General features: G+C 33.6%; 1 protein-coding gene across 4 annotated transcripts in view; it reads left to right on the top strand.

The window, feature by feature from the left end:
• The window catches only part of MAPK10 (mitogen-activated protein kinase 10), a 139,637-nt gene that overhangs the window by 57,908 nt on the left and 69,214 nt on the right, over window positions 1–12,515 (top strand). For 3 of the 4 annotated variants that reach the window (XM_063107619.1, XM_063107617.1, XM_063107620.1), the window contains 3 exons: window positions 1,353–1,411; window positions 2,229–2,367; window positions 3,085–3,250. In XM_063107619.1, the coding sequence (XP_062963689.1) occupies window positions 1,353–1,411; window positions 2,229–2,367; window positions 3,085–3,250 (364 nt within the window). Of the gene's footprint in view, window positions 1–1,352; window positions 1,412–2,228; window positions 2,368–3,084; window positions 3,251–5,813; window positions 5,886–12,515 lie in introns of all 4 variants that reach the window. The other variant, XM_063107618.1, reaches the window with a different exon arrangement.

Genomic DNA, 12,515 nt, shown 5'->3' with positions numbered 1-12,515 from the left:
TAAAAAAAAAAAAAAAAAAAGAAATTTCTTAATAAGATTGATAAAGTACTAAAGAAACAGACGCACAGTAAATGTTCTAATTAAAGATGTACCACATAGACATTTTTCACCACTCATTACAACTAATTGTATAGAGGAATAACAAGGCATTTAAATCACAAGTTTTAAAGTTATTTTGAAACACTTTTATCTCTATATGCATATTTCTTACTGCAAGGTTGATTTAGAAGCGATGATCTTGGGTATTTTTGATATGTTACAACCATTGCCATATATATGTATACTAGAAAATATTGTGATTTTCAATAATTTCTCAACAATGAAAGTGACTTGAAGCATAAAACATTCCATAGAATTGACTCCATTTCTCAGGTGTTTAAAATTATTTTATTTTGTTTTTGTTACTCCATGTGTTTCTGTACCACTTACCATGTTTACTAAAATTGCTTGATTCATGCTTTAAAGCTGTTTAAATCTTGAACTTGTACTTACCCAGTTTTTGTGAAATGGTTGCAACTATCTTGTGAATTGAAGATTTTTTTATCTATCTGTAATCTATGTATATTTGTTTTTAATTAATGCATAATAATGGTACTGTTACCCATATATTTTTATTTTTATTTCTCACTGGCACATTAGTACAGAATATTTAGCTGGAAGAACATTCTGAGTTATTAATGTATGCAATTTATTTGGAAGTGTGACAAAAAACTTTTTACATAATTTACTCATGCTAGAAGGTAGTTTTCTTCACTGCATGATATATAAGGTAATAAAAGAAGGAAACAAAATGTTTAGGACTGAATTTAGATAACTTTTTTATACATTTTCTGCTAAATTCATCATTGATATTATCCAAGGTGCACTTTCCCCCTTACATACGAGGGGAGCACGAGTTTAAGTAATATTTGAGTGTGAGATAGAAATTAAAAGAAAAAAAAAAAAAACTAAAGTAACAATGCAAAAAACTCTTGAATAGAATATCTTTGTACATTTGGGGGAAAAATATCACCTTGCTAAGTCCTGTTGAGCAGTTTACTGCTGTCTCTTCTCACATGGCTTTTCCTCCTTTTTTGTTTAATCACACTTAAAGGCATATCTTCTCTGACTCTCCTTCTGCCTAACAATTTGAGCTTTTAAAACTGCATTGTTAACCTGAAGACAGATCATATGTCCTTTCTGAATACACCTTTCTATGTTCTGTGAGACCGTTCTACAAAATTTTCCAGACTTTATTTCCGTCATAGCACTAGTGAGTGGTTTTGAGCTGCAATACACACGTTTAAACATACTTTTTACATAATTCGTTCTCTTTTCCCCCCCCTCTTTCTTCTACTCTCTCTCTTTTTCAGATTATTAGTTTATTAAATGTCTTCACACCCCAGAAAACACTGGAGGAGTTCCAAGATGTGTAAGTAACAAAACTTGTGAAGAAAGGGAGAGCACAGCATTCAAGTAACTCAGGGGAAAATTCCCCCCAAATAGATGAAATCTCTTGTAGAGACCAAAGGGAGGTAAGAGCTGGGATCACATGGAAGGGATCCATTGATAGGTAGAGACGATTCTGTCAGTGATGTTACTTCCAAGAAGGCACTTTTGCTTCTTTCTGGCCTTATGGCTCTATGTGCTTCAGTGTTCCACGCTCTTGGTTCAATCAGGAAGGCTTGTTTATTTATCTATTTATTGTTAATTGATTCCATGAGCTGTCTAGAATGAGTCAATTTACTTTGAGAAATATTCATAAAAGAGACACTGTAAAATTATCTTTATTCTTTATTTCTCTTTTTGTGGTGCCTTTGATTTTGTGCAAAAAGAGTTTATCTGTAAATATACTGACAAAAAGCAAGGGAGAGGAAGTGCTCCCCAGCACATTGTCTTCTTTAACTCAGCATTACATTTAATGAAAGGAGCTATTCTGAATTTTTTTCTTATTTGAAATCATAATGCATGGGAAAGAGTTGAAGGAGTGCTAGGAAAAGTGAGAGCAAGACGAAGGCAGAAATATATGGGCATGAACAACATCCTAACAAATGCTACTTCTGTTAGCAGCTTTGTGGTAGAGTCACTATAGCAAACACACGTGCAAAACTGTACCTGGAAGTTTGATTCAGTCAAAGGCAGAGCTGAGAAGTTCAGAAGACTTACAGATTTAGGAGAGAATTCTGACTTGATCAAAAGACTTCTTAGGTCTTGTGGTCTGGAACTAACATTGTGGGTTTACTTTCTAGTTACTTAGTAATGGAGCTGATGGATGCCAACTTGTGCCAGGTGATTCAGATGGAATTAGACCATGAGCGAATGTCTTACCTGCTATACCAAATGTTGTGTGGTATCAAGCACCTCCACTCTGCTGGAATTATTCACAGGGTAAGAATACCTACTTGAGAATTATAATGAAGATGCTCTCAGAGATGAGAAAGAGCAACTGTAGATTATTTTCTTTATGTAGGGCAGCTTTGCCAAACATAATGTGCTTCCTCATTTCTTTGATAACAAAAATAGCACATAGTTCACTAAAGTGTAGAAGGAAATTCTAGCTATACAGTAGTTGATTTTATTTAAAGTTATGTTTCAGCTCATTGAAAGTCAGCTTCTGAGAAGCCTCATGCTTTCTAGCTCCTTGATTGGCAGAGGTCATATGTGCAGCTTAAATAAGACAGTTCATTTCCATACTTCCTTTCTGGCAGCATAAAGACAGCTAATCTGCTCTTCTGTCAGGCTTAGAAATGAAATATAAGCTAAATATGCTTATGTTGTCCTAAGAAGAAACCTAACAGATGACAATCAATGATAGGTTGTTTTTTCTAAAACCTCTTCCTGAGATAAGCCTAAGTTGTAAAAATGATAATATAACTGTCTTTTGGGGAAAAAAACCCCAAACAATCCTCTCTGGGGATATTTAAAAAAAAAAATAAAAAACTAATTGCAAACATCTTTGTGGCAGTAATCATATGCCTTACATAGGCTCTGCAGGCAAGAGACCCATCAATGGCATTACAAGACTGACATATTGATTGAAGGGATGGAAATCACAGGTTCCATTTGACGCTGGCTTTTAATTTCTTCCCTTGCTCTTATTGTCAGGATTTAAAACCAAGTAACATTGTAGTCAAGTCTGACTGCACATTGAAAATCCTCGACTTTGGACTGGCCAGGACAGCAGGCACAAGCTTCATGATGACCCCGTATGTGGTGACACGTTATTACAGAGCCCCTGAGGTCATCCTGGGAATGGGCTACAAGGAGAACGGTAGGGATACTTCTGAGTAGCAGCATCAAAAACCATGAAGAAAATGGGTCCATGTTTTAGATAGCCAAGAGGAATGGTCTGTTTCATAGATTTATAGATAGATGATAGATAGATAGATAGATAGATAGATAGATAGATAGATAGATAGATAGATAGATCTGCCAGCTTTTATATTCAGAGTTTTCCTACTTAAATACTACCGGGAAGGAGGGTGATCACTCATTAGAAATGTGAAGGATGTTTCTGAGAAGTAAGCTTTGCTGGAAGAGCACTGAAGTGTTATAACTATAAAGAATTGTAAATGGAGTGTGAGTAAACAGTCAGGTGGATACCGATTAGCACACGTGCTGTAGATATTGAGAAAAATTGCTATTTGGGTTGCAGCTCAGCTCAGAGTGAATGTGAAAACAGGAAGAAATCTATCGTGTTTAACTATTTGGCTTTTATGTCATATGAGGACACTCAAAAAGTTCATGGAAGGATATGTATTATCTTTTAATTCTATTTTTCCACAAACTTTTTGAAGTACCCTTGTATCTTAGATTGATGGCTTTAGTCCTGGGGAAACACAAAGAAAAAGATGCCATAAATCCTTGAAGTGAGACTCTTCACAACACTAAATGAATATTCAATTTGGATAAAAATTGTTTTAATACTTTAAGCTGCTCTGTAAGGAATATTTGGAGTAGCAGTTGTCAATTAAATCTTCATAAATTCCAAAAACCATAAAAAGAAAAATATTAAATTTTACACTACTGCTTTCATAAAGAAAATCTAATATTCATGAGCACTTTAAAAGAAAAGGTATAGAAAGAACTTAAAAATGTTTTCCAATTGGATTTTATTGATTAAAATAGAGGATTTATAAAATACCTGTTAGAAAGCATTGCAATATGTTATTCTGATGAGAATATTTCTTACAAGTAATGTACCATATTTTAAAAATATCAAATATACTTGGGAATTAAAATAGTTTTAAATTAGTATTGTGTATGTGTACTCAATGTCCCATTTATAGTTACTTTTATGTTCTAGTCTACCTAGTTCCCAGCAGTCTATTTTTATAAGTTGTATAAAAGTAATTATCAGTATTTTTTATGTGCAGGTACTATGGGGTGCTCTTACAAAAATTCCCTGGCATCTGAAGTTTAAAAAAACTTCTTTGTGTGCTTTCAGATCAGAAGACAACCAATACTTTTGTGCATTTGCACAGAGGAAGGGAAGAAGATCAGCTCATAAGAGGAGCAGGTGCCCCTTGATGGGCAATGTCAGTTCTGTTACCTTTTGACTCAGAGAGGTCAATCTATCCCTCCCCGCAAGGCAATACCACATCTAATTTATTCAGAAAAAAATATATATTTATACATTCTCCACAAATTATTTGTAAAAAATCAAAGGGGAACCAATAAAGAAAAGTCAAGAATTAAGGATTTACAGGGAACTTGGGGCTCTGAATTTGCCTATTCTGGCTTTTCAGATCTTTGCCACGCACAGGGCAGGCATTCAGATCCCTTTTTCTTCACTCACTAATCAGGGTTGCAAGTTGCTGCCTTAGCTTTTTTGGCTTCTTTAAATCCATGGCGAAGGCATGCCTGGCACCCTTGTGCTGCCCCTGCTGACCGGAGGAAAGTTATCATGCAGAAGAACCTGCTTGCTCTCACCTCAGGCATGCCCGCTGTCCTGCACCTGACCTGCCTTTCTTCCCACGGAGCCATCCAGCCTAATGTTTTTGCCTAAAAGATCCCTTTGTCCTTAACAACAAGTGAGCTAGAAGGGGATAAATGTTGTAAGAGAAGGTAAAGCATGTTTAACTAGTATGACAATTTGGAAATAAATGGATACAGAACAATTTAATCCTTTTTTAAAAAAACTTTACTTCTAGACGACTCCTTTATACATGTGCTAATTCATCGTACATCTTTTTTTCTTTACTTCGAACATTTCGAATAGAAACTAAAACCGATGTTTGTTTACAAAGATAACTTCTGAAGGAAAAACTAAGTCCAGAACACTAGGGATTCCAATTCTTCTGCCTGCAAACCATGATGACAGCCATTTCCTAGTTTCTTGGATTTGGCTCAGTACCTTATTCTGAACAGACAAAAACAAAACAGTGTCTCTTGTTGCCCTATCCAGGTAACTAAATAGAATAGAAAACGGAAATAGCCACCTCTACAGGTTGATTAGCTTATTTTCTCTACATTCAGCCAGTGACATAGAAAATCCCACACTGGCTTTTAGCCATTGCCTTCCATGGAGACACTTTTGGTTTAACTACTGCTTTTCCATGTCACTGATGTCACCACTTTGTGGCACTGAATAGGCAATCTATAAGGCACTCATGAAGTAATGGGTTTTTGAGCATTGGTTTGAGTTCTGATGCTGGACGCTGTGTATGTATAGTGTAGTGCTGGTTTTTGTTCCTTTTGGCCAACTCTTGATGGGAGGCGAAAATTGTACCTTCTAACTAAACTGTTCTTTTTCCTCCGCCTTCAGAGGTCAATCATCTTAGTTAACTTCACTTTCCTCCCTTTTCTTCACTTCCCTCTCTCTCCTGTTCTAGTGGATATATGGTCTGTGGGATGCATTATGGGAGAAATGGTTCGCCACAAAATCCTCTTTCCAGGAAGGGACTGTATCCTTATACCTTTTGCTACAGCTTTACCTGTTTTGTTCTCTCTCCCTTTAAACACTTAATGATTTTACCAGGAGAGTAAAGATAGAAGCAAAAAGTTGGGTAAGTGGTGTAATTGTAATAAAAAAGTAATGATTTCTATATTATGACCAGTACTGAAAACTACCTACCACAGTGATTTCTTTTCATTAAATTTCCAGTGGACTTTTTTCTTTTTAAATTACTTTCTTGCCTGTAACTCAAAATAGCAATGCTATCTTTTTCATAAATAACAGAGGCTACCAGACCCCAAATGATTAAAATATATTTAGCTTTGTAAGCAGACAAAGTCAGTATTTGCAAATCATTTTCCACTTCCTTTCTAAAACTGTTTTGTGCTTCTACAACATTTAGGCATAATAATTTCTTTCCTTGCTGACATCCTAAGCTCTGTCTATAGCTTCATTGATTTAAATTACTTTTGACACTATATCCACTCTTTAATAGGTCAAAATAGAATATCTTCCCCAAAACGTGAACTTCCACATTTAAAAACTGCAGTTATTATTCAAATTGCTGGAAGTCAGGTGAGTTTAAAATAGGCTTTCTTCATTTGACTTGGAGATATGACATGAACATATATACTTGATTTCCCGAACAAATTTAGAATTTTACAAAGCAGTGTTGATTTCAGTTCTACCACTGAGTCCTGCAATAGATTCCATCAGAAATTTACTGGAGAGCTATCTATGATTTGGAATTATTAAATGAGCTGGTGTATTTCTTAAATGGCCAAAAGTTCACTTTCTGATACAGGTACATATTTGGGTTTATAATATATAGACAATAAAGTCTGCATATTAATAGGAGAACATACATTTATAAGTACAGAAATACCTTGCTAAAAAATACTAGGGCAAATCTTAGTAGAACAACAATTGACAACTTTAACAATGCTAATGCAGGGCTGAGTTTAGTATATTTATTACATATGAATTTTTTGGAAATTAGTAATAAACATGTGGTCCATAACTCTACTAACCATTTTATTTGATTAATAAGAAAGCTCAATCAAGAAGCCCTTTTATGTAGAAAGATTATGATTTTTAAGTAGGAAAAAAAGGCCAATGGTACAAAAAAGTCTGACTCAATAAGAAGTTGATACCATCGTGTTCATGCATTTATGTTGGCATTTATTGCTTCTGCTGGATATTAATGAGATATTCTCTGAATTCCACTAGTAATGTAAGTGTAATGACATCTTCTAGAACTGCAATGTCCAGTAAGTAGCCATTAGCCACATGTGGCTAGTCAGCACTTGAAATTATACTAGTTTGAATTGAGATGTGTTATATGTGTAAAATGCATACCAGATTTTGAACATATTAAAAAAGTATGTAAAAATACCGTTAATAATTTTATGTTAAAATTACTATATTTTGAATATGTTGGGTAAAATAACATATTATTAAAGTTAATCTCACCTGTTCCTTTTTCTTTTTAATGTGGATTTTAGTAAACTTAAAATCATATATATGAGTATGATTTGTATTTGTGGCTGTCACTTTTCTATTAGACAGTTTTAATCTAGAACCTGAGAGAACCACATGGCAGCCTTTTATATACAATCAGTCTTAAAGTCTTAAATTACCAATTGCTCCATGTTCCTTTGCTATCTATAGAGTGAAGTATTATTTTCGTCATCAAATTTCATGTGACTGCTTAGGAAAATTTATTTTGCTTTAAATTACTTATTTATAGTTTGCGTATCAATTCTATAGCTAATGTAGTTTATTTAAACAGTATTACAAGTCATAGTCATATTTAAAGGTACTGATTTCACTCAAAAGTAGAAATTATTTTCTTTGTGCTTTTGCCTTTGGTGTATACACATTTCAGACAAAAATAAAAAAGAAACCTCTCAATCAGTACTCAAAGTTGCACAGCCACATCTCTATCACGTGCTTGTTAGCAGAAAACAAAAAGCTGTAGGATTACTCACTTCCATGTGACATTCTTATCACATGGCACTTGATTTCTACATAGCAAGCTTGTTCTTCAAGATCTAATTTAGCTCTTCAGGTATTTATCAGGATTGCTTTTCTCCTATATTAACAGGATTAAATTTAAGAGCCAATAAAATTAGAAAACAAAACAAACAGTTTTTAACCTAAACTAACCCTTCAGGAAAACAAAGATAATGGCACCATATTAATAATTCTGTATTCTCCCCAAAATTGTTCTCTTGGCAGTCCCTTTTTTCCCTTTTATTCTGGTTTGCTTTAGAAAACTGTTTGGAACTGAAATTAAATTGTACAAAAATCAATACATAAAATTTATATCCCTAATAAGTGTGAAAGAAATTAAATAATCTTTAATACCAAAAATGTAGATTGTGATAAGGGTTTGCATTCTGTATTCCTTTATCTCAAGGGGTGATTATGCAGATAGACTATAGGTCTTTGATAGCTAGTGCCATATGCGATAGTGACCCTGCATGGGGACCTAATAGTAAAACAGGAAATTACATAAAGACACTTAGAGTGGAAAACTTTTTGCATAAGTTAAATTTTACTTAAATATGGGTAAATAATTTCCAATGAAATTAGTTAGAAGAAATGCTGTCTCTTTAAAAATGTTTCCATTTGGGCTTAAGTTTTTAGTTCATTTTACCTATAATTAAAATTATAACTTAATCTTTTAAGTCATGGCCAAATTTTAAAAATAAACTAAATAGTAGAAATAAATCCCTATTAAGCAATGGGCTACATGTGTTTTGTGAATTTTGAGTGGAATTGTTTCATTAATCTTTAAGTGAAATTATTATCATTTTATGAGTAGGGCTTCCTACCAACAAAGAGAGATGAGGCGATGAACTAACTTCACTAAACGATGATAATCAGGCACAGGGCTGGGGGCAGAAGGAGGTTATTTATAAGGATAATTAGACCAATATTTTAGTATATTGAAATGATTCCAACATTTACTAGAAGTATCATCAGAGTTTAGTATATGCTAATTGATATTGTGACTACTTCCAAGATTCTGCAGAGACAAAAAAAATCAGAGGTTATCTTGACTTTAACTTAGAATTACTCCAAATAATTTATATCAAATTGCTCTCAGTCTGAAAAATGATGTGATCCACTCTATCATCATAATCAACACTATTCCTCTCTCTTCACAGAACTTGTTAATCTGAACTCTAAGCAAAAATAGTAAAGTGCCTCAAAAAATCAGGAAACCTTATGAAATTGTCATTGATGACTGAAGTTTTAATTACTTCCCTACATGAAAACTATCTTTGCATTTTGAGAAACATTGTGGGGGTTTCTTTGCGATTGATATGATCCAGATGATATCACAGGATACTCTCCTGATTACTAAGTTAGAGTGCTGGCAAAATAAAGTTTTAAAACAATACATATTTGCCTTTTCATTCATTTAGTTTGCTAATTACTTTAATATCCAAAGGAACATTTCTGAAATACTTATTTTTATTGTGTAAGGAATTTCTTAATTATATATACGCTATTATACACTCAATTTTCACTATAGTTTTATGATTAAAACATATTTCACAGCATATATGTTGATATAACATGGCATGTAGAATTACAAAAAACTCTTAGACCCATAATGACTTGCAAGTTAGAGAGCAGTAAATGCGCCAGGTCCATTGCTTTCTCTGCACAGATCAAAGGGCAGATAAGACTTATCTACCTTTCACTAAGATTTTGTTCCTTTCAATACTAATTTTCAGTAAAGCAGTTCTATGATACTTTCTCAGAAGTTTTTTCTAAGGATTATTCAGTCACTCCCTCCCTCCACCCACCCCAAACCCCAACCAGGGCATGCCGTCTTCTTGATTTCCGAAGTAGACCAGTGTACTTTTCGTGAGCTCATTCCTTAAGTCCGCTTCTTTTAGATACAATTTTTCTACCTTATTTTTCTATTCTACTTCAAATGGAAGCACCTTTTCTGAGCAAGCTTTCTGATTCCTTTATCTAAAGTTTTTGGCCAGAGTTCTCTGAACCTGGGTAACGTTAAAGACAGTTGCACGGTACTCATTCGAATTCCAGACCACAAGTTTATTATCTCTGGATTCAAGCTGGCAGTTTGACTGCTAAAACACCCCCTCTTGCCTTTCTCTGCAGACACAAGAAATTTCAATTAGAATAAAAAAGATATACTACCTTGCCAGGGAGCCAAGGCATTAAGGAACAGGTAAATGGTTTGCCAAAGATAGATATGAAGAACTAAAGAAAACATCCCCAAATTGACAAAATGCTATATCTTTTTAAATACTGAATATAAAAATTGGGAATGAGAAAAGCAAAATGAACAAAAATTGGAGGTTCTGGATTGTTATATTCATCCAATGCAGAGTTATTTCTTAATTCTTCTTACCTCTTTGAAATAAAAGTGCTTACTTCCCAATAAACATTTGGAACTAATACATTACTATATATTGTCTAAGTCTATTCCTTAGTATTAAGGTAATACACAGTTGTCACAAATTTTATAAAATTTATGACTTTAATAAAATTGAGATATAAAAACTCAGTAGCCCTTCTTTCACATCTACAAGCAAATTGCAGGTAATTATGAACATATTTTTAAAAATAAGATTATTCATTTATTATTTCTTTGAATTTGTTTGAAAGAATATCTCTTCAGCATTAGTTTTCTCACTGCTCTTTTCTTTTATTACTATTTTGTGAAAATATGAGGGAAACAGGATTCATTAGAATGGGAACTGGAAATTCTGAGTTTATAAGAACAAAAGTCAAGTTTAATAGGTAAACTCTAGGAGAAAATCTTCCTCTGATTTCCTGGCATTAGAATATTTAGCATTGTGTTTTATGAATGTTTTCTCTCTCTTACTTAGGTTTACATGTGCAAAATATGTACATTCTCAGTGTATGCATATTGGTAGTCTTTTATAATTCCATCTTTTAACTGAAGTTTAAAACAATGTGCTTTTGCTAAGTAATTAAATTTATAGCTATTAAAACAAAATAATTTTAAAGAAATGTTCTGATTTTAGCAAACAATGTTAAATCATGTTGCTGTTGTACTTTGAAGTACTCATTGAAAGGAAATTGATGAAAACGTATTGTCTGAATCCTACACTAAATGAAAATATAATTAGGTGCGTTAAGGAGAAAAGCAGTGTAGTATCAGAAATTGTGTTATAAGAGACACATAATCTCTTAGATAGGAGATATTTTCCAGGTTGTTGCATAGAAGCTCATGCAGCCCCCAAATTATTTAATCATGTATCATGGTTCAAGCCATTAGACAGAGAGTAGAAGTAGCAATATAGTAGCAATCTATTTATTTAGATTTAACTGTCAGGACCTACATTATGTCATTTTTATCTCTTGGCTACACGTAGAAAAAAAATAATTTAGCATAAGCTAATTCCTGAGAAATAATATGACACTTGAGGTTTTCAGAAGTTCTCACTCAGAAAATTAATTACCATATTTTAGTAACACCAAAATTTAATTAACATTTCTTCTAGGGAAAGTGACTCAGTATCTGAGTGTCACAATTGCAAATGAATCTGCTCTCTGCCTATGGGAATACTGATGATGGAAGGGAGATGTGATGAATCAGAATCATAAAAGCAGCCAGATTTCTACCTGGGCAGCACTCGCGTAAGAGTTCTTATGGAAACCCTCACACTGTATCAGATTGTCTGAGAGAGCATAACAATCCAGTGTCCAACAGTGATTGAATTTGTTAATTTCTTCTAAGGTCTATGTACAGTCAGTATTTACTGTAATATCTTAAAAATTTCATAAAATAATCTGGTCTCACCTTGATGAGCAAATATATATAATGGAAAAAAATATATATGTAAAGGAAAGGCATAATAACTATCTTCATTTCCCTGACCAACAAGACTTAGTATCAAATTATTTTATTACCTATTTCTTGTTGCTTCTGATGACTCATTCATAAGCTTTGGCACAATGGCTTTAATCCTATCTTAAGCAATAATCCTATCTTGAGTACATAAAAATCCATATAATTTCATGTGCACATATTTCACTCTTGTAATTAAAAATAGCAGAGCTTACCATTTCCAGGCAGGCACAAGGCTTAGCATGGGAGAGGCATGAGCATGGATAGTCTCAAGGAATAGTGAATGGTGAGTCAAGTGAAAGTGGAAATTGGAAAGGTTTCCAGGGTATTATTACCCAGAAATACATAAAGAAAATGGAATTGACTACGGACATTAGAAGTTCAGATGTAGAGTTATATCTCTGTATTATTTTTACACAAAAGCTTTGTGATCTATTAAGTCTATTTTGAGTTCTGACCAGGGATAAACTTCAAAAAATGTTCCCCTTTTACTTTGGAATCTCAGTATCCACAAAAAAGAGAACTGGGAGATATAATTGTTATTAATACCAGTTGTTAAACCAACAACTAGAACTGCCTAGAACCAGTTGAGACTAACACAACACGAGGACTAGGATTCCATTCAGGCCATCTCTTGTTATTGTTGCTGCTGTTGTTTAAAGGCACATGTGAGGGGCAATAAAAAAAATCAAGAGATTTTAGTCTGAAAGACAAAATTGGCTAGTTTTAGGAGGGGAGTGGTTAGGGATTACAAGTTGTCTTCACATGTTCTAA

The sequence above is a fragment of the Cynocephalus volans genome, chromosome 9 (assembly GCF_027409185.1).
Source record: "Cynocephalus volans isolate mCynVol1 chromosome 9, mCynVol1.pri, whole genome shotgun sequence".
NCBI classification, from domain to species: Eukaryota; Metazoa; Chordata; class Mammalia; order Dermoptera; family Cynocephalidae; genus Cynocephalus; species Cynocephalus volans.
This window is presented reverse-complemented; position numbering and strand designations above follow the sequence as displayed.